The sequence below is a fragment of the Cucurbita pepo genome, chromosome 17, assembly GCF_057944985.1.
Source record: "Cucurbita pepo subsp. pepo isolate OVF chromosome 17, ASM5794498v1, whole genome shotgun sequence".
In the NCBI taxonomy this organism is placed as follows: Eukaryota; Viridiplantae; Streptophyta; class Magnoliopsida; order Cucurbitales; family Cucurbitaceae; genus Cucurbita; species Cucurbita pepo.
In genome coordinates, this window is record NC_141814.1 from 12,309,130 (window position 1) to 12,332,519 (window position 23,390).

At 37.3% G+C, this 23,390-nt stretch overlaps 1 protein-coding gene across 4 annotated transcripts; it reads left to right on the top strand.

Moving 5' to 3' along the window:
• The first annotated feature begins 5,237 nt into the window (after positions 1–5,237).
• LOC111778536 (protein SPIRRIG) lies at positions 5,238–23,025 on the top strand. 4 transcript variants are annotated; one of them, XM_023658432.2, is made up of 19 exons: positions 5,238–6,022; positions 8,386–8,455; positions 8,567–8,652; positions 9,033–9,168; positions 9,255–9,311; positions 9,487–9,663; positions 9,936–10,127; positions 10,272–10,337; positions 10,961–11,075; positions 11,271–12,448; positions 12,611–13,307; positions 13,409–13,511; positions 13,605–14,719; positions 14,964–16,614; positions 16,760–19,810; positions 19,925–20,233; positions 20,358–20,664; positions 20,847–20,993; positions 21,201–23,025. In XM_023658432.2, the coding sequence occupies exons 1-19, from the start codon at positions 5,805–5,807 to the stop codon at positions 22,383–22,385; spliced, it is 10,860 nt and encodes a 3,619-aa protein (XP_023514200.2). In that variant the 5' UTR covers positions 5,238–5,804; the 3' UTR covers positions 22,386–23,025. The 4 variants fall into 4 exon arrangements, with proteins under 4 accessions (XP_023514200.2, XP_086975003.1, XP_023514201.2 ...); XM_087118877.1 differs by having other exon boundaries at positions 8,392–8,455; XM_023658433.2 differs by lacking the exon at positions 5,238–6,022 and adding an exon at positions 6,055–6,726.
• The last annotated feature ends 365 nt before the right edge of the window (positions 23,026–23,390 follow it).

Here is a 23,390-nt window from a genome sequence, read left to right on the forward strand (position 1 = left end):
CAGTTCAAGTTCAGAAAAATGAACCTAACTCAACCCGAAATGCTAACCCAACCCAACCCAAACCTTATAGTTCGGGTTGGGTTGGTCCAGGTTGTCGAGTTGTCGGATTGAATGTACACGCCTAATCACCCTAAAACACGTGGTAGGGGCAACAATGGTATTTTTTCAGACTTGTGATCTATTGGGCCAAACATAAAATGGCCCATAAGGCCCGTAGCTGTTGGCCCAGACCTATTATGGTTAATTACATTTTATTTTATTATATTATTTTACATAAAATAGGGTAAAAAAAATACCTAACATTTTAAAATCTTATTTTATCCTATCATCACGTTTAACTATAAAGTTCTTATTATCATGTCATTTAAAAAAAATGCACATTTTTACTATAGACAATAACTATCAATTATTTCAAATATTTTTCCACCATCGTTTTTATGTACCTGTATTACTCTAATTCAAATAGGGTTTCAATTCAATCACATCCCTCGTTTACTCGAACGTCCCAAATAATTTACAAATTTAATTATTATTTTTAAATCAATGTAATTAAAAAGCTCGGATTAAATATGTTTAATATTATTATTATTATTTAAACAGCGTCATTTACAATGCAGACCCTCAAGAATATTCAAAATTTGAATTTTTGTCCCACCAACTTTAAGACGTTAAGCATAATATTTTTAATAAATATTTAAGACTAAATTTTTAATATACATGTATTTTATTTCTAGGAATATTTATTTTTTAATAATTATCCAAATCTTATGTCGAATTAAATAGGATGAAAATCTTTGTTTTTTATATTTTCCCGTCCCATGTTGTATTTTAAAAGATATTCAAATATTTCGAATAATAAAAAAAACTCGTTATGATAAATAAAAATGATTTATTGACCATTTAATTACACTCAAATTACTTTTATTAAAAGTCAACAGATAGAAAATTTTAAATGCATGTTTTATCCATGCTATTTTACTCGTTTTTTATTAAAATATGATTTTTTTTAATACTATGTGGGACCCATCAGATAAAATTTTGGTATAACACTCAACTATACAAAATTATTTGATTTAAAAAAAATTAATGAATGAATCAAAATAACAGAAATTATTTATAAAATAAAAATTAAAAAAAAAAAGGAAAATGGGGGGAAGGGGATTTCAAAAGTCATGAAAGCGAAATTAAAATTAGATAAGGGACCAAAAAATAAATATTTTTCTATGGGACCCACTTTCACGCGCTTCTTAGGCACGTGGGACCCCAACCCAAATCTCTTTTCTATTTTACTTCCCTTTTTTCTCTCTTATTCAACCCCACTTTCTCACTTTATAAATTAAATCACTGTCCTCCACGCGCCGTGCCCACGCGCTAATTTTCCAGATCGGTTTAAAAAATTACATAAAAAAAATAAAAAAATAAAAAATAATTTTAATTTATGAGATAGGTAATTAATTAATTAGAATAAATATTAATTTTGGTCCAATTACCGAAATTGCCCCCATCATTCTTTAATTTTATTTTCTTTCTGGATATTACGGTGGGGGAATGAGGGGCCAATGCTTGAAAGATTTGACTTGAAAAGATTATGGTAATGGAAGCTTCAAAATGGATAGGTGTAAAGGGCATAAAGGGAAGGTGTAAATTAATGTTATTATTATTAATACCCAATTTTGTCCAATCAATAATTATAATTAATTATCTTCCCCCCATTTTATATCTTCCTAATCCTAGGTTGAAATGTCGCTACAGTTTTTAATATTTATATCCCGTTTTTAATATTCGAGTATTTAAATTTAAATTTTTTACTCGGTTTATGTTATAATTGTTGGAGATGATTAAAGTCCCACATCGGCTAATTTAGAGAATGATCATGAGTTTATAATCAAGGAATACTATCTCCATTGACATGAGTCATTTTAGAGAAGCCCAAAACAAAGTCAGGAAACTTTATGCTTACACATGGACTGAGAGCCTGTGCCCTCCTTTTTAAATCTCTACTTATTATAATATGAGCCTATGGTTATGGTTTTACGGGAGATAACAAAATTCATCTCTACTTATTATAATATGAGCCTATGGTTATGGTTTTACGGGAGATAACAAAATTCATGATCTTTACATGGAAATGAAAGAATCCAGAGTAATTAATGAGGCAAAACTACGGAGTGAAAAAAGTGAGAGGAAAATAGCTTTATTCATAAACCATAATTTCGATTATTTTGTTGATTATATGGTCATAAACTTCGAGGAGGATTTCGGATTCTAAATTGATTTTTTTTTATATAAATATATTTAGATACACAAGGTTTATCTCGATATGTTTAACGTAAGAACCCAAGCTCACCATTATCAAATATTGTCCCGTTACATACTGCCCAAGCTCCAACTGATGTGGGATCCCTTTAAAGTCTTAGCGTCCTCGCTGACACTAGTAAATATTATCCACTTTAGTCCGTTACGTATCGTCGTCAACTGTGCACGCCCTTTCAATCAACTAAATTAATAATTTAAATATTTTTGTTAATTATCAATAATTATTCAAAATTAAAAGTATTTGTTGAATTTATTTCCCTTGGATCCACCGAATCCTAAAAAAACCTAAATTGGTTATGAAATGTAAGCACGTGAATTAATAATTAATAATAATAAATAAATACTAGACCTATGGTTGAAAGTCATAAATTATTATTAAATTGGTGGTGGGTGGAATGAGTGAATTAATTATTATTTATATATTTTTTATAATATTCATTTTGGACTTCTTCTAATAAGCCTGCTTCTGATTTAATGGAAAAATCAACCTATTTTTATTTCTCTTTTAAATTATAATTTAATTTTAAATTTATAATTATAATACAGTAATATTTTTTAAAAAATAATTTTGAAATATTTTTTAAAAAATGTATGGAAATTCTAGCGTTGCTTAGACGATTTGTTCTCTTATAGCTGTTTGACTTTCACCATTCTCTCCAAGTGGTGGCGTGAACCAAGCTCAATTTGTGTTGCAAATTGACCTAATCCAAGTCAATTCAATCCATCGGTTTTTTTAAAAACTTTCTTCGATTTGGATGAACTCGTGTAAAAATGTTGACTTTTTTTTGTTGTGGAATTTCTGTGTCATTCACACGAGTCACCCAACATAAAATTTGAAAATGAATGTGCACGTTAATGGTATAGACAGTAACTTTCATTTCCTTTAAGTGTTTCTTAATCGTCCCATTCTCATTCAGATGTTGTCTTGGTTTATTCATGTACCCTTATTTTACTCGGGTGTCGCACATTTTCTTATAGATTCTTTAAATTCTTGAATATAGGAAGATATTTAGAAACACGTAAAAAATTTAAAATAATTTTATTTATTATCATTATTTTAAAATTTTGTTAATATTAGTTAAGTGGTTAAAATACATTAATTTTCATAATTTACGTGTATTTATTGATTAAGTGAAAAAATAAAATAAAAAATTAATTCTTCAGATTTAATGCACTCACTCCTAGGTAGCTACTATGTCTTTATTTCTCTCATTTAATAAATATATGTTTCGAATATATTCCTCATGGCCAATATTTCTTTCAAATATTAATTTCCACCTATTATACAAAATTATAATTATCGTTTTAATTATTATATTTTAAATTGTTTTTTTCAGATGTAATCTCAGTTCACTTATACAGATAATTGTCATGTTGGTGTTTTTTTTAACTGATTTATTGTCTTTAACGTGTGTAAGGAGTCGGGTTCCTATATTACGTTTTTTTGGCACTCTGTTATGATTGATGGCATCTCACACGCAGAGGTGCAACACTCATGTTTCGTTTTTTTGTAGCATTTTGTGGTGATTTAAATACAATTTTTAGTTGACTCGTGCCTGTTTGACTTCGCTTTAGAGTGTCCGTAACATTTTGAGTTATAATTAAAATAATGAGCTTGCTCGGAGTAAAACTAACTAGAATTTAGAGGGTTTATTATAGTTAGAATATCGGCAAAAACTAAAACTATAAAAAATATCGAACGGCACTAAACTATTTAATTTATTAAATATCGGACGGATTTTTATTTATGATAGAGCTACTGCATTTCTTAAAATGTAAGGGAGAGAATAAATGTAATTAGTCACTTAATTATGTTGCCAAATAGGCTAATTGTGTTAGTTTAACTAAACAACTAAATTTAATTCAAGTTAGAATGCACAAACTCATAGCCCAAGCTTGTGTACATGCCATGTTATTTACAACACTCGGGCTAGGGCGCAACAGTGTCACACCCATGCCACCCGATACTATCCTTAAAAGATCCATTTCAAAGGAAGTCGCGCTCGAGACACTCGTATTGGAACACTTGCCTTCACTGTAACACACGCATGTGCTACATGGTAGCTCGCTTAAGCTACATATTCTAAGGGTGGTGGAGAGTTGATACTATGCCTCCTCCTATAGTACATTTTAAGACATTTTTAATACTTTTCCTTATTTTGGCGAACGAGTATACAATGTTTTAGAGCTTCCATTCGATGTCCGATTGACATCAAATTTGGCGAGCTTTCGTATTTTACATGGAAGGACTTTAACTCCAAAATAGCACGTCGCATGTCTAAATTCCATTTTATTTTTAACGAATTAAATAATATTAATATGATATTCCTTAAAAAAAAAAAAAAAAACACAATTTGTTAATAAAAAATAATTTTGATTAAATTATAATTTTATTACCACATTTAAATAAAGTGTCAACTATAATAAATTGATTTGTATGGATGGTTACGTTAGATTTTTTTTAATAGATAAAAAAAATTCATATATTAAATATTATCAAACCATATATTAAAATTTTAATCAATAATTTTTAATAATTAAGGATAGAATTAAAAATTAAAAAAATTAAGAATAAAATCAAGAATTACCCATAAATTAGGGATTCCTTTGTATATTTAGCAAAAAAAAAAAAAAATTAAAAAAGAAAAGAAAATAAGGAAAGAGGTGATGACGTGAAATGATAAAATTAATAAATCAATTAAAAAAGAAAAAAAAAAAGAAAAAAAATTTAATTAAAGGGTTCGATTTTTGTTTGCAGAAAAGCCCCGAAGCGGGGCCCAGTGAGAAAAGAGGCCCCCACGTCTTGAGCGTAAATCTTGGGCAGACACGTGGCAAAATCGTAGACGTGGATCCATATTGACGCAGTCGATCGAGTTTCAATCTTGTAAAGATATCGACGTGAATGGAAATGGAAATGGAAAACGAAGAAGGATATAGAGCGAGAAACAAGGAGCGGAGTGGCCGTCCAAAAATCAAAAAAATCACAGAACGAAGAACAAGAGAGAGAGAGAGAGATTGAGAGAGATTGAGAGAAATTGAGAGAGATTTCAAGCTTGGCTGTGCCTGTGGCTGTTTGTTCGTTTTGGTTTTTCCTTTTCTTTTTGCCTTTCTCTAACGGAAGTCCGCGTTCTGTTACTTCCTTTGATGCATTAAGGGATGTAATTTCGTATCTGGAAAACAAGAAGATACCGAAATAACTAAGATTATTATTGGAATCTGTTGAAGAAAACAGCGGGAATCGGATTCATTATAGGTTTGTGTTTCGTTCCAGATCTTGCTTATGAATTTGATCGATTGAGGGAGGAGAAGGAGGCATTTAGAGGAGCTCGGTTGATTTTGATTTTGTTGAATTTGTTGATTTCCTGAGGCATTTTCTGGAATTTGAAGCTGGTGAGGTTGTTTGAGGATATCCTTCTAGGTTGGCCTAGAAGGGTTCCGATCTGTTTCGTGAGGAAGCGCCCGGCGGCGGATGAAATCGGAGGGCTCGTATGTTTCAAGGATCCAGAGGCAAAACGATGAAATGGGTTACATTGCTAAAGGACATCAAAGAGAAGGTTGGGTTAACTCCGTCTCATTCTGCTGCTTCTGCTCCCTCCGTCGGCTCCTCCTCCTCCTCCTCTTCTTCTTCCATACTCGCTTCCTCCGCCCGCGATAATCATGGGTCTTATCCAGCTCGTCGCCCTGGCTCCGCTTCATCGCCTGCAAGGTCCACCTCCTCCAATTTCTATTTCTTTCTAAATTTGTTCTTCCCAATTCTTGTCTGAGCTTCGCATTGGTTCCATTTCTTGGGTTTTGGATTGGAATGATGAATTGAGTTTGTGATTGAATTGAAAATAGATATGTGTTGTAGACAGGAACAATGTCTACTATCCTTTATTTAATGCCCGTTTCCCATTTCTTGGCGTTCTGTGTTGCTTGTGTTGATGCTGGATGAATGTGTCATTTTATTCGTGATGTGATTATTTGAAATTTGTTTGAAGCGTGTAAAATGTACTATTGTTCCGTTGAATTCTCTCTGTGGAAGTTTTTGAATGCAACTGCTTGTTGCTGTTAATGGTATAGCTGTGATGCCCCAATATCCATAACATTATGTTGGCTCTGGTATGTTTATGTGGTTTTCGTGTGAGATATGACATTTCTTAAGGGGTTCGTGTCTGATTATTATTACGGAAAATGCCCCTCCATGCACGTGTCAAAACCCGATTTTTTGTGTATCGATAAAAATTAAAACAAAAGAAGTTTAGAGGATTTCTATCTGGATGACTCCCATTATTACCTTCTTTTGGCTGTTGTTGTTAAGAGAAAGAAAGAAGAAAAAGAAAAAAGAATAACATGCTTGCAGAATGGATGGCAAGAAGCTTTGGTGCTGTCGCAACCAATCACAACCTTTGGACCTATCATTTATTTAAGGTTAGCAATACAAGCTTCAATCGTTAGGCTCAATGAGATGGGAAGAAGTTAGATGAAAACTTAGCGTATATCAAAATGGATGAGATGGATTTGTGCATCTTTTGACACTGTGCGTGCAAAATGTTTCTAAAAAATATAAATCATGCTTGTAGAAGATCACTGGGCTTTGTCCTTTGATTACAGTAAGATTGTCAGTGTTAGTATTTGGGTAGAAGCTCGTGTTTTTTAGGACTGATAAGTGAAAGCAAGCGTCATGGACTGATAATAATGAGTTCGATAAAAGAATGTTGGTCGACGGAAGATTTCTACTTAAGAGTCAAGCAAAAACTGTTACATGTATAGAGCTAGTATTATTTCTAACAACTTTGATTTCGATCAGTTAGTGATGTTCTAAAAGGCGTGGGATGTGTGATCATTAGCTATGTCCTGGTTGCTTTATCCTTCCTGTGGCAGAATTGTGATTTTTATTCTCCGGTTATTTCCGGGGAGGAGGTACTTTGAGTTCACTTCTTGTTTCGAAAGAGTTTCTTGGAGCATTTAAATACTTCCTCCACTTTGGGGTTTAGAAGCCTATCAGTTGACTTTGTTTGATATTCAGATGAAGTTTGTGATTCCCTTTCTATTTTCGGTAGTGCAAGAGGTTAAAGGTATATTGTGTAAGGCCAAAAACTTGTGCATTCATTCTTTGCTTCCGAACCATTTGGTTTTGAGGCCATTTCTTGTAGATGGTGCACCTTGTTGTTTGAGGTACCTAATTGGATGCCTAAGAAGCTGAATTTCTTTTCCTTATTGGTGAAAAGCAGGAGAATTAGTGTAGTGTATAGGATTCGGAGGGGGCTCTTCTTACCCTCAAGTTCTTCTCGTAAAACTATTGTCCGTTTTTATTTTTGCGCGAAGATAGTTTTAGAGCACGAGCGTCATTTTTGGTTGGTTGCTCCATTTCTCCTGGTATATGTTGCAACTTTATGCTTACCTTTTGTTTTCCTGTATATTTTAAGGAAATGTTGTGTTGAACTATGGGACTTGAGCATATTTTGAGGGAGTTGATCAGTGCTATTGCTTTCGTAGTGAAAGGGTGGTTCTGCGTTCTAGCTTCTTTTTGGGGCACTTTTTTTAGAGTGTAACAAAAGGATTTGTAAGGATAAAATTTTACAGGGTGGTGAGCTCTGCATCTCTATTAGTATTGCAGCTTCTTAACAGGCTTTCTTTGCTAGTTTGAGGAGTATTCCTCTTCTGATCCTTTCCACTGGGTGTATGCCTATCAGTGCTGTTTTCTCTATGGTTGCTTTTTTCCTCTCTTTTTTGTTTTCTATGAATGGTGTGCTAGCTTTTCATTTGGTCCAAACTTGGCCTTCTGTAGATTCTCATTCTTCTTAATGAAAGCCCTGTTCTTCAGAAAAGAAAAAGAAGTTTTATTGATTAGTGCTCCACGTTTGGCCTTGATGTTACTGTTTGTTTTCTATTTTTTAAACCTTAAACACACCTGATGCTGACGCTTGGTCTTTTCTTAAGCCATATCTCTTAACTTGCACTTCAATGAACTAATCCAAAATCAATTAGGGATATGGGCTATGGCTACTATGAGTACCTTTCCAATTGTTCATGCTTGAATCTGGTTATACAATCTGAGTATCCATAGTATCTTTTACTTCTAAGCAGAAGCAGACATGAGCTGGAATCGGACTTCAAGCTTTATTGGGAGGAATTTCGGTCATCCAGCTCTGAAAAGGTGACTGGTAACTGTATTTAATTCATTGGCCTTTTATGCCGTTTGTTGGTAACAGTGTACTGGTTGTGATAGATCACTGATATTGATATTCTTTCTTCATCAACCATACAGGAGAAAGAGGCGGCCTTGAATATGACTGTGGATACATTTTGTAGATTAGTGAAGCAACATGCTAATGTAGCTCAATTAATTACTATGTATGTCTACCACTCCCCCTGCTCTTATGACTACCTCAGTTGATTGAATATTTTTTAATGCAATGACATTTTGATTGATAAAGTTTTTTCTTTTGTTCCTTAGTATCCTTTTTATGATTTTCGTATGCCATAACGAACATGTAGCTTTATTAAGTACCTGCTATGTTTGTCTTTTAATCCTGAAAGCTTAAAGTATTTGGTTAAACTTTTATTAATTTATTTATGGTGATAATCTGAGATCCGTGTCTTGTTTTAGACTTTGGATTGTTATTAGGAGATTTCAATTCGACTATTTAGAACCTTAAACATTTCTTTAATGACATATAATCTTCTTTGTTTTGAGTTTATTGACCGACTTTGAGGGTTTTGATGCACTACAGGTTAGTCGAAACACATATATTCTCTTTTGTTGTGGGAAGAGCTTTTGTTACAGACATTGAGAAGCTAAAAATCAGCAGTAAAAGAAGGTCTTTGGATGTAGTAAAAGTACTGAAGTATTTTGCAGAATTTGCCGAGGTTTGCTCTACACTGATTTGCTGTCTCGTCCAAATTACCTATTAAACATATTGTTCAATCAACTTAAGTCATATACTTCTTTGCAGGATATTATTAGTCCAGGTGCAAATCTATTAACTGCAGTTGAAGTCCTTATATCTGGGGTATAGTTCTTATAACTTAAGGAAGATTCTGTTTAAGTTCAGTATCTTTGTTTCATTTGATTTGTTTTCATGAAATGAAGAACTATGGAAACTGATGACTGTATCTTTTATGCTTATAACACCAAGCAGTGCAGATTCTTCCTCAGAATCTTACTTTTTAGACAATCTTTTGCAGCCTATTGACAAGCAATCCCTTCTTGATTCGGGTATATTCTGCTGTCTCATCCATATTCTCAATGCCCTCCTGGATCCTGATGAAGCCAATCAGAGGGAAAGGATTGCTAGTAATGAAGAAAAATCAGCTTTAGTTGAAGAGCACAATGTTCTTGGTAGACAAGGACGCCGACTTGAGGTAACTTCTAATTTTTCTTAATGAGACACATATATTCATGTGCTTATGAACCTGTTCTTATGATGTTTCTGTTTTATTATTTTTATTTCAGCTTAGAACATCCGAAAATGTTTCCTTTATTATAATTTGTATTTGGGTGATTAGTACTTTATCATCCCAACAAAAATGCAAGATAGTTGGGGATTGTGATTGAGTCAATATTTTTGTTTCTTGCTTGATTTTGTTATGATTTTGATTAGCTAACCTATTTTCATGGTTTGATTCTCCTGTAGGTCGAGGGTAGTGTTGTTCACATCATGAAGGCTCTAGCCAGCCATCCTTCGGCTGCTCAAAGTTTAATTGAGGACGACTCCCTTCAGATGCTTTTTCAAATGGTTGCAAATGGGTCATTGACAGTCTTCTCTCAGTATATGGAAGGTCTTGTTCCATTGCACAATATTCAACTTCATAGACATGCTATGCAGGTAAAAACTAATTTAATCATCACGGGATATTTATTATGAACTTTTCGTATGTTGGAGTCTAGCTTTTCACATGCGTTTTTCTCATCATTTAGATATTAATTCATATTCAGATGTGATTTTTCTTCTTTCTGATGAAATTTTCAGATACTTAATCTTCTTCTCGTCAATGACAGTGGAAGCACTGCCAAATATATACGCAAACATCACTTGGTATGCTTTTTTCATGATATACGAATGTTTTAATTCTTGAATATCAGTACTTATAGTTATTGAAATATGCACCCCACATATTCCTCAACCAATTTATAAGCCCCAAGATGGTCTACTGTTTCTTTCTAGCCATATGAACCATGAAATCACAAAGAAGCTAGCTTACTAGAGAACATGGCATTTCCTTTGGAAAGGAGGATTGAACGAGATAGGAAAGTTTTCATCAAGGAAAGAGACTATTGCTCGAGATAGAATTTTTGATGCTTTAGTAAATAATAAAATTCTCCAGCACTTCAGTGGACATGGTTTCAAAGAGAGGGCCAAGGTTTTTTATGGATCAATGGGGTAAAAGCTTTGCTTTGGGAATTTAGGCTAAAAGGTCTTCGTAAACCCACAAATCACTATCAACACTAAAAGGATATTCTTAAACGTTTTGGTGGGCATGGTTGCAAACCAAGTTTCATATGCTTCAAGGCTGTCTGCTGGATGCAAAGAACTGGAGGCCCAAACTAAATTTGGATGTCCAGCTTAAAGTTTGCTATTCTATAATTGTTTCTTAGAGATTTTATTTTCCTTTTATTTACCTTTCATTCCATCTGTCATAATGTTGATTCTATGTGCAGATAAAAATTCTATTGATGGCAGTGAAGGAATACGATCCTAACTGTGGTGACTCTGCTTACACCATGGGAATAGTGGACTTGCTACTCGAGTGTGTGAGATTGTCTTATAGGCCTGGTAAGTAACTTTTCTTTTGGCCATTAACTCGAGCAATTTAGAAGCTATCTGGAGAGGTTTGATTCATCAGTGATATTAATGTCAGAAAAAATTCTCTTAAAGCAACATTTCTAGATCTATGGTAGTTTTATTTACTACGGCTAGTGCATGTTGAATACTTTTAACTGCTGCTTTTGTTGCAATTTTAACTTGTAGAGGCCAATGGTATAAGTCTCAGGGAGGATATACGGAATGCTCATGGTTATCACTTCCTTGTCCAGTTTGCATTGATTCTTTCTACGTTGCCAAGGAGTCAATCTTTTCAGTCTATAAAATCAAGTCCAATACAAGATCACATTCAAGGCACCGATGTCTCCTCCCCAACAAATGATAAAGAAAAGCAAGATTACATGGAACAAGATGTCCTTTCCTTGCAACTTTTCCCTACATTGTCAAGGTTGCTCGATGTTCTGGTAAATCTAGCCCAAACTGGTCCACAGGAATCTGAGTGTTCATCTACTGGAAAAAGATCGAAATCTACTTATTCCAAAAGCTCTGACCATAGCAAAAGCAGAACATCCTCGTCTGATCGGCTTACTGATGATCTTTGGGAGGAAGGGAATAATAAAGTCAAAGATCTAGAAGCAGTTCAAATGTTGCAAGATATTTTCCTGAAAGCAGATAACAGAGAATTGCAGGCAGAAGTCTTAAATAGAATGTTCAAAATATTCTCAAGTCATTTGGAAAATTACAAGTTGTGCCAGCAGTTGCGAACTGTTCCACTTCTCATCCTGAATATGGCTGGTTTTCCTTCGAGCTTGCAAGAGATTATCTTGAAAATTCTTGAATATGCTGTTACAGTTGTGAATTGTGTACCGGAGCAGGAATTGCTTTCACTGTGTTGTTTGCTGCAGCAGCCAATAAGGTCGGAATTAAAGCACACCATACTGTCCTTTTTTGTAAAACTATTGTCATTCGACCATCATTATAAGAAAGTCCTACGAGAAGTTGGTGTCCTAGAAGTTTTGTTGGATGATTTGAAGCATCACAGGTTTCTTCAGGGTTCTGACCAGCATGGTGGCAATGTTAACCAGCTAGAAAAAAAATCCAGCGCCAGCAGCTTCAAGAAGCATTTGGACAGTAAGGACACAATTCTTGCTTCACCCAAGTTATTGGATACTTGCTCTGGGAAGTTTCCTATTTTTGAAGTTGAGAGTACTACTACTGTTGCATGGGATTGTATCGTCTCTTTACTGAAGAAAGCTGATGCCAGTCAAACGTCATTCCGATCATCTAATGGTGTGACCATTGTCCTTCCATTTCTAGTGTCTAATGTACATCGTCAAGGGGTCCTCAGGTTGTTGTCATGTTTGATCACTGAAGATACTGCGCAGGTACCATCTTTTCTTAAATATCGGTGTTGCAATGAGTGGCCATTTGGGCCATAAATTTTGTTCCTTGCTTTTGCATGTGAAATTACTTACAGAATCAGTTAATAGTGCCTAAATGAGTGTGTTTGTAATACAATATTTGATTTTTTCCCCTCTTTCTACCAGGCTCATCCCGAAGAATTAAGTGCCATTATTGAAATTCTGAAGAGTGGAATGGTCACTAGCATTTCAGGATCTCAGTATAGGCTTCACAATGAGGCAAAATGTGAAACTATGGGAACCTTGTGGCGCATCCTGGAAGTTAATAATTCTGCACAAAGGATCTTCGGTGAAGTGACCGGATTTTCTCTTTTGCTTACTATACTTCATAGTTTCCAAAGTGGAGGGGACTCATATGAGTGTCCGATTGAGGATCGCATCAAGGTATTTAAGTACCTAATGCGCGTCGTGACAGCTGGAGTCTGTGACAATGCTGTAAACAGGATGAAACTGCACACAGTTATTTTGTCTCAAACATTTAATGATCTTCTGTCTGAGTCTGGCCTGATATGTGTCGAGTTTGAAAGGCAAGTCATACAGTTACTGTTGGAACTTTGTCTTGAGATGGTTCTACCACCATACATGAACTTGGAAGATGCCCAATCATCAAGTTCTATGGAGAGCAATTCATCCAGTTTTCACTTAATAACTCCATCGGGTTCCTTTCATCCTAATAAAGAACGTGTATACAATGCTGGAGCTATTAGGATTCTCATCCGTCTGCTGTTGCTTTTTACTCCCAAGGTGCAGTTAGAAGTTCTTGACATCATTGAAAAGCTTGCTCGTGCTGGCCCCTTTAATCAGGAGAATCTCACCTCAGTAGGTCTGCATTAATCATACCAGCCTTTTAAATTTGTCAGGCGTAGTTTATGCTACTGAATTCTCAACCTTTCTTTTTTTTCTTTTTCTTTTTGGAATGTTTAGGCTGTGTGGAACTTCTATTGGAGACAATTCGTCCTTTCCTATTGGGTTCATCTCCATTACTTGCATATACTCTGAAGATAGTGGAAGTTCTTGGGGCATATAGGTTGAAATTCATGACACGTTACTTTTTCATACTTTATGATTCAGTGTTTTTTTTTATAATATTGTTGGATTAATTTCTGTATTTTTTTTATAGGTTATCTGCATCAGAACTTCGAATGCTAATTAGATTTGTTCTACAAATGAGATTGCTGAAGTCAGGTCATATTCTTATTGACATGATGGAAAGGTTGGTTCATATGGAAGATATGGCATCAGAGAGTCTGTCTTTGGCACCGTTTTTAGAGATGGATATGAGTAAGATTGGGCATGCCTCGATCCAAGTATCTCTTGGAGAAAGATCTTGGCCTCCAGCTGCTGGCTACTCTTTTGTTTGCTGGTTTCAATTTCACAATCTCCTTAAATCTCAAGGAAAGGAGTTTGATTCCTCAAAAGTAGGCCCTTCAAAGAGGTGGACTGCCAAAAATGTCCAGTCCCAGGACCAGCAAATTCTTCGTATATTTTCTGTTGGTGCAGCAAGCAATGATAATACATTTTATGCCGAACTTTATCTGCAGGAGGATGGTGTTTTAACCCTTGCCACAAGCAACTCTTCCTCCTTGTCATTTTCTGGCATTGATCTTGAGGAAGGCAGATGGCATCACCTTGCTGTTGTTCACAGCAAACCAAATGCTTTAGCTGGACTATTCCAAGCTAGCATTGCTTATGTGTATCTCAACGGAAAGTTGAAACACACTGGGAAACTGGCCTATGCACCCTCTCCTGTTGGGAAATCCTTACAGGTGAACATTGGTACCCCTGTTGTGTGTGCTAAAGTTAGCGACATGCATTGGAAGCTCCGTTCCTGCTATCTTTTTGAAGAAGTGCTTACTCCAGGCTGCATATGTTTCATGTACATACTTGGTAGAGGATATAGAGGGATTTTCCAAGACACAGACCTTTTGCGTTTTGTGCCAAACCAGGCTTGTGGTGGTGGTAGCATGGCAATTTTAGATTCCTTGGATGCTGACTTAGCTTTGACCCATAATATGCAGAAGCATGATGGTTCAAGCAAGTTGGGGGACACAAGGGCAGATGGTAGTGGGATAGTTTGGGATATGGAGAGACTCGGAAATCTTTCCTTACAGCTCTCAGGCAAGAAACTAATATTTGCATTTGATGGAACATCTGCTGAAGCCATACGAGTGTCAGGAGTTTTATCTATGCTCAATCTAGTAGATCCCATGTCGGCTGCTGCTTCTCCTATTGGGGGTAAGAAAATTTTACATTTTAGTTTAAATTTTAGCAACTGGGTTTTGTATTGACGAAGATATAACATCATTGCAAGATTATTGTGGGTAAGAAACCATGTTGATGATCTTAAGTTTTACATTAAGTTTAAATTTTGCTATCGCTATGGCCCGTCCTAAAAGTAATTGGGTCTTGTATTGATGAAGACTAACACATCATTGTAAGATAATTGAACTTTTTTTCTTTTGGGGCATGTTTTTGGCAGGTATTCCCCGGTTTGGACGCCTTCATGGGGATGTATATGTTTGTAAGCAATGTGTAATTGGTGACATTATACGCCCTGTTGGTGGGATGACGGTTATCCTTGCCCTTGTTGAAGCTTCTGAGACGAGGGATATGTTGCACATGGCCCTTACATTACTTGCGTGTGCACTTCATCAAAATCCACAGAATGTGAGGGACATGCAGACCTATAGGGGATATCATTTGCTAACTCTTTTTCTGCACCGGCGAATGTCTCTATTTGACATGCAGTCGCTAGAAATCTTTTTCAAGATTGCAGCATGCGAAGCTTCATTTGCAGAGCCAAAAAGGTTGGAAAATTTTCAAACAAATTTCTCGCCAACTAATACTTTTCAGGACAGCTGTTATGAGGAGCTTAATATATCAAAATTGCGTGATGAGGTTTCCTCTATTGGATCACATGGTGACTTGGATGATTTTTCTGCTCCGAAAGATTCATTTAGTCATATTTCAGAGCTTGAAAATCCTGAAATGCCAGGTGAAACTTCAAATTGTGTTGTATTGTCAAATCCAGATATGGTTGAGCATGTCTTACTTGACTGGACATTGTGGGTAACATCCCCTGTCACAATTCAAATTGCTCTCCTGGGTTTCCTTGAGCATCTAGTCTCAATGCACTGGTACAGGAACCATAACCTTACAGTTCTTCGACGAATCAACCTTGTTCAGCATTTATTAGTGACTTTGCAGCGGGGAGATGTTGAGGTTCCTGTGTTGGAGAAACTGGTTGTCTTGCTTGGAGTCATTTTAGAAGATGGGTTTTTGGTTTCTGAATTGGAACTTGTGGTCAAGTTTGTGATCATGACATTTGATCCACCTCAATTGACACCGAGGCGTCCAATTTCACGAGAATCCATGGGGAAACATGTGATTGTGAGAAATATGTTGGTGGAGATGCTTATTGATCTGCAAGTGACCATAAGATCAGAAGATTTGCTAGAGCAATGGCATAAAATTGTTTCCTCTAAGTTGATTACATATTTTCTTGATGAAGCTGTTCATCCTTCAAGCATGAGATGGATCATGACCCTTCTTGGTGTATGTCTTACATCTTCACCAACGTTTGCACTTAAATTCCGTACAAGTGGAGGTTATCAAGGTTTGGTACGTGTCCTTCCCAGTTTCTATGATTCCCCTGATATATATTATATCCTTTTCTGCCTGATATTTGGAAAGCCAGTTTATCCTAGACTACCTGAAGTCCGAATGCTAGACTTTCATGCCCTTATGCCAAGTGATGGAAGTTTTGTGGAACTGAAATTTGTGGAACTTCTGGAACCTGTAATTGCAATGGCAAAATCAACATTTGATAGGCTGAGTGTTCAGTCAATGCTTGCCCACCAAACTGGTAATCTCTCCCAGGCTAGTGCTGGTCTTGTGGCTGAACTTGCCGAAGGGAATGCAGACAATGCAGGAGAGCTTCAAGGTGAAGCTCTGATGCATAAGACCTATGCTGCTCGTCTAATGGGTGGGGAGGCATCGGCCCCTGCTGCTGCTACCTCTGTCCTTAGGTTTATGGTTGATTTGGCAAAAATGTGCCATCCTTTTTCTGCAGTTTGCAGACGGGCAGATTTTCTTGAAAGCTGTGTTGACCTTTACTTTTCTTGTGTTAGGTTTGTCTTTGGAATCATTCTCATTTTCCTTCACTTTGCTTCACTTTTGTTAAAGAAATTTTTGGCACAATCACTGAATGATTTGTTTACTGACTGAGATTTTTCTTATTCCCTCCCTTTGTTTTGCAAATTAACTATCTTACAGGGCTGCTTATGCTGTGAAGATGGCTAAAGAGCTATCAGTAAAGACTGAGGAAAAGAATTCAAATGATTGTGATGATGCCAGTAGTTCACAGAACACATTCTCTAGCATGCCACAGGAACAAGATTTGTCTGTGAAGACATCCATTAGTGTTGGAAGTTTCCCTCAGGCGCAGGCAAGTACTAGCTCTGATGACACTGCTGTGCCTCAAAATGAGCCTAGTCTTAGAGAGGAGATCAATACTGTTCAATCCCCCCGAACGTCAATCAAATCAGGGCATGATTTTCAGGTTGCTGAGAGCTTAGTAGGTGATAATATTGACCAGGAGTCTGTCATATCCAGTACAAATGAGTTTAGCTTCAGACCAACAAAAGTCACTCAGGAACCCTTGCAACCAATTGATTCTCATAGTACTGCCTCTCTAAATCTAATTGATTCTCCCAGCCTTTCAGAAAAATCTAATATTCGTGCTCCCCACACAACTTCATCATCTCCAGTTGTTGCATTGGCATCTTGGCTTGGGAATGCGAGTAGTAATGAATTAAAATCTCCGCCTGTTGCTCCGCCATCTGTGGAATCTTTTGCATCAGCTGTAGAATTCGATTCATCATCGGATCTGAAGTCTACTTCTCAAGGAAATCCATCTGCAAATACTTTCTTTTCAGTTAGCCCAAAGTTACTTCTTGAAATGGATGATTCTGGTTATGGAGGTGGTCCTTGTTCTGCTGGTGCTACTGCTGTACTGGATTTTATGGCTGAAGTTCTTTCAGATATTTTGACTGAGCAGATAAAGGCAGCACCAGTCATAGAGAGCATCTTGGAAAATGTTCCTCTATATGTAGATATGGAATCTATGTTAGTCTTTCAGGGTTTATGTCTTAGTAGACTGATGAACTTCCTTGAAAGGCGCCTCCTGCGGGATGATGAAGAAGACGAAAAAAAACTGGACAAAACTCGCTGGTCTGCAAATTTAGATGCATTTTGCTGGATGATTGTTGATCGTGTATATATGGGTGCCTTTCCTCAACCTTCTGGTGTGCTAAAAACTCTCGAGTTCTTGCTGTCTATGTTGCAGCTGTCAAACAAGGACGGTCGAATAGAAGTATCTCCTTCTGGAAAGGGTCTTTTATCTATTGCAAGAGGCAGCAAGCAACTTGATGCTTACGTACATTCAATTTTAAAGAATACTAGTCGAATGATATTGTATTGCTTCCTCCCATCATTCTTGATCTCAATTGGAGAAGATGGTCTCCTTTCATGCTTGGGCTTGCTAATGGAACCCAAGAAACGATCATACTCGGGTTCATATTATGGTGATTCTGGACTTGATATCTGCGCAGTCTTACAGTTATTAGTTGCTCACAGAAGAGTTATCTTCTGTCCAAGCAATGTTGATACTGATCTGAACTGTTGTCTGTGTGTCAATTTAATAACTCTACTTCGTGACTCCAGGCAATATGTTCAGAACATGGCGGTTGATGTTGTAAGGTATCTCCTGGTGCATCGAAGGCCTACCTTAGAAGATTTGCTCGTCTCTAAACCAAACCAAGGACTGTCTTTGGATGTCCTACATGGAGGCTTTGACAAATTGCTGACTGGAAGCTTGCCTGATTTCTTTGACTGGCTTCAGGCTTCTGAGCAGATTGTAAATAAAGTATTGGAACAGTGTGCTGCCATAATGTGGGTGCAGTATATTGCTGGGTCTGCTAAATTTCCTGGAGTGAGGATAAAGGCAATGGAGGGTCGGCGTAAGAAGGAGATGGGGAGAAGATCTCGAGATATTTCCAAGTTGGATATGAGACACTGGGAGCAAGTGAATGAGCGGAGGTATGCGCTGGATTTAGTTCGTGATTCGATGTCTACTGAGTTACGAGTACTTCGTCAGGATAAGTATGGATGGGTTCTCCATGCTGAAAGTGAATGGAAAAGTCACCTCCAGCAACTGGTTCATGAGCGCAGTATATTTCCAATAGCCTCATCTTCTGTGACAGAAGATCCTGAATGGCAACTCTGTCCTATAGAGGGTCCATATAGAATGCGAAAGAAACTAGAGCGAAGTAAATTGAAGATCGATACCATTCAAAATGCTCTTGATGGAAAGTTTGAGCTAAAAGAGGCCGAGCTGATAAAAGGAGGCAATGGCCTTGATGCTTCTGATGGTGAATCTGAATCCTATTTTCATCTTTTAACCGATAATGCCAAACAGAATGATTCAGATAGTGACCTGTATGATGAACCTATGTTTAATGAATCAGATGATGTCAGGGATGAAACATCTGTTAAAAATGGTTGGAATGATGATAGAGCTAGTAGTGTAAATGATGCAAGTCTTCACTCTGCACTAGAGTTTGGTGCCAAGTCTAGTTCTGTTTCTGTTCCAGTAGCAGAGAGCTTTCAAGGAAGATCGGACCTGGGATCCCCTATACAATCATCTTCCGCTAGAATTGAGGAGGTAAAAGTTAGCGATGATAATAAATACGACAAAGAATTACATGATGATGGTGAATACCTTATCAGGCCATATTTGGAGCCTCTTGAAAAGATACGATTCCGCTATAACTGTGAGCGTGTCATCGGCCTTGACAAACATGATGGTATCTTTTTGATTGGTGAATTCTGTCTGTATGTGATCGAGAATTTCTATATCGACGACTCTGGATGCATTTGTGAGAAAGAATGTGAAGACGAACTGTCAGTTATTGATCAGGCTTTGGGTGTAAAGAAGGATTGTCTGGGCAGTATGGATTTCCAGTCCAAGTCTACTTCATCTTGGGGGGTTACAGTTAAGTCATGGTCTGGGGGAAGAGCTTGGGCCTACAGTGGTGGTGCTTGGGGAAAGGAGAAAGTAGGCAGCAGCGGTAATCTTCCTCATCCTTGGCGTATGTGGAAGCTTGACAGTGTTCATGAGATTTTGAAGCGAGATTATCAGCTGCGACCGGTTGCTGTTGAAATATTCAGCATGGATGGATGCAATGACCTTCTGGTGTTCCATAAAAAGGAGAGGGAAGAAGTCTTCAAAAATCTTGTTGCCATGAATCTTCCCAGAAACAGCATGTATGGAATATACTATCAAATTCTTCTTTGCATATTTTCTCTAAAGCATTCACTGCTATAATTTCTGCCTAGTCTATACTAGACTTTACTGACACAAACATATACTACTCTTAGGTTGGACACTACGATCTCTGGATCAACCAAGCAAGAGAGCAGCGAGGGCAGCCGTCTTTTCAAGATAATGGCCAAATCATTTTCAAAAAGGTGGCAAAATGGAGAGATAAGCAATTTCCAGTACCTCATGCATCTCAATACCTTGGCAGGACGAGGATACAGTGATCTTACACAGTACCCGGTGTTCCCATGGGTCCTTGCTGATTATGAAAGTGAAAACCTTGACCTGACGGATCCAAAATCATTTCGCATGCTTGCTAAATCTATGGGTTGTCAGACACCTGAGGGAGAAGAGGAGTTTAAGAAAAGGTCAACCCACTTATAACTACAATTGTTAACATCTTATTTTTTGTTGTTTTGATCTACTTTGAACGCATAAATGTTTTTTTGCATCAGGTTTTTGTGTTTTAACTTTTTCTAGCTTGTTCTTCAGATATGAGAGTTGGGATGATCCAGAGGTTCCAAAATTTCACTATGGTTCTCATTATTCTAGTGCTGGAATTGTCCTCTTCTATTTGCTGCGGCTTCCACCATTTAGTGCAGAGAATCAGAAGCTTCAAGGTGGGCAGTTCGACCACGCTGATCGTCTTTTCAACAGTATTAGAGATACCTGGTTAAGTGCAGCTGGAAAAGGAAACACATCAGACGTGAAGGAGCTCATTCCAGAATTCTTTTACATGCCCGAGTTCCTTGAAAATAGGTTCAATCTTGACTTGGGAGAGAAACAATCTGGAGAAAAGGTTCCTACGACTTTTATTTATTACTCTTCAAATGTCTTTTTCAACTAATACACTAGCATACCCTGGACCGAGGTATACCCACTGGACCGGGGTTAGGCCGTGTGGGATGGGGAAGGAGTTGGAGCATAAATTGTTAATTGAAAATACTTTTAGAGATAAAGGAACTTTTTTTTTTTTGCCAGGTTGGTGACGTTTTCTTACCTCCATGGGCAAAGGGCAGTGCTAGGGAGTTCATCAGGAAGCATAGAGAAGCACTGGAATCTGACTTTGTTTCAGAAAATTTGCATCATTGGATAGACCTCATCTTTGGTTATAAACAGAGAGGGAAGGTGGGTTTTGAAGTTGAGAGCCTTTGCTCATCAACCCATTTTGTTTAGTTTCCTTGTTAAAGTTCATCAAACTATTAAACATAGTCTTGAAGGTATAAATGTGTTACAACAACACTACAGCAGTGGAGCATATGACATTGTTTTCACCAGTCGAAAGTGTTTCATTATAGGGAAATTTCTAACTGTGAGATATTTTGCATTTGTCAGGCAGCAGAGGAAGCTACCAACGTTTTCTACCATTACACATATGAGGGGAGTGTGGATATAGATTCAGTGACGGACCCAGCAATGAAAGCCTCCATTCTAGCACAGATTAATCACTTTGGCCAAACACCCAAACAACTTTTCCTTAAGCCCCATGTCAAGAGGCGGGTTGACAGAAAGTTTCCTCATCCACTCAAGCATTCTAATCTTGTTGTTCCGCATGAGATTCGTAAGAGCTTGTCTTCTATTACTCAGATTGTCACTTCAAATGAGAAAATTCTTGTGGCAGGGGCTAATACCTTGCTTAAACCAAGATCCTATACCAAGTATGTTGCATGGGGATTCCCAGACCGAAGCTTGAGATTTTTGAGCTATGATCAAGACAGGCTCCTATCTACTCATGAAAATCTTCATGAGGGTTACCAAATTCAGTGTGCGGGTGTTAGCCATGATGGCTGTATTCTGGTAACAGGGGCTGACGATGGCCTGGTTTGGGTTTGGAGAATTACCAAATATGCACCCCGTCTTGTCAGAAGATTGCAGTTGGAGAAAGCTCTTTCTGGTCATACAGCCAAAATCACATGCCTTTATGTTAGTCAGCCCTACATGCTTATTGCGAGCGGATCGGACGATTGTACAGTCATTATATGGGATCTGAGCTCCCTGGTTTTTGTCAGGCAGCTTCCTAAGTTCCCAACTGCAATTTCGGCAATTTATGTCAATGACTTGACTGGGGAAATTGTGACAGCAGCTGGAATTCTGCTCGCAGTTTGGAGCATCAATGGAGATTGCCTTGCAATGGTTAACACATCCCAGTTGCCCTCAGATTCCATTCTTTCAATAACGAGCAGTACTTTTTCTGATTGGCTGGATACAAATTGGTATGCTACTGGACATCAGAGTGGTGCTGTGAAGGTGTGGCAAATGGTTCATTTCTCTAATCCTGTTTCTCAAATCAAATCCACGGGTAGTAGCACGGTTGGTCTGAATCTCGACAATAAGGTAGCGGAGTACCGTTTGATTCTTCACAAGGTTCTGAAATTTCACAAGCATCCTGTGACTGCGCTTCACCTAACCAGTGACCTAAAGCAGTTACTAAGTGGTGATTCCAACGGCCATCTTGTTTCATGGACATTGCCAGGTGAGAGCTTGAAAGCAGCAGCAGCAGCTTCAATGAATCTGGGGTGAAATTGACAATCAGAATTAGTGCAAATATCGCAACTTTCAGGTTGATATTTGATTTTCTCTTCATGGACAACCGTCCACGGTCGAGGAAGGAACCAGCTGCATGAATGATCAAATCATGTCAGGTGTAAAATGACCGCAGCTGGCCTGGTGGTGAAACATGATGACTTCTATGCAAGACTGGGCTTCTCAGTAGCATGAGACTAACATCTTAGACAGGAAGAACATAGCATGAATGCTACTGCATTATACTATACTCAGCACATTGGTGAAAGGGCATGAAGCAGGTTTAATTGTGGCTACGGGCTGTAGGATTGTGGTTTGACACGGTTTGTTCTTTTCTTTGGGGCAAAATTTAGGATGTTCTCGATTTTGAGCAAGAATGTTAGATTTTCCCCATAGTTGTTTGGTGTAAATAGATTGAATGAGGGTAATGAGTGTAATGAAACTGTACATAGGAGAAGACGTGCTATCGGAGAGACAGCTAGGTGAGAATGATATGGCTCACCATGGTCGGTCTGTTTTCGAGGATGTTATGTTATGTTATGGTCACGTTGTATTCATTTTGGTTAAGTTCTCTTTGCATGGTGCAATGGAACTCTGTTTCTTTTGTCATGAAATATATAGATCTTTTGTTGATCCATGTGTTGCGCTTGGCAACTCCTTTCTATTGTTCTGGTAGAAGATGAATGTGTATCATGAATCAAGGTATTTTACTGTTCTCTATTTTTACCAATTTTTTTCAATGCAAATAACCTTTACTAAATCATGAACTAAAACCCAAACTATCCAAAGAAACCTGGGCCTTTATCATCAAGTTGGTTGACGAAGCTAACAAAGTTATAAAGTTCAAGGCCATGGACATTTTCTCGTTGGATTCAATAAAAACAACCCATCAAAGAACACGTTCAAAACAAAGTAGATTACCAACCAAAACTAAGAAAAATACACAAAACCAATGTTCAAAACAAACATTATAAAAGAAAAAAAAATGCATAACATAAATTC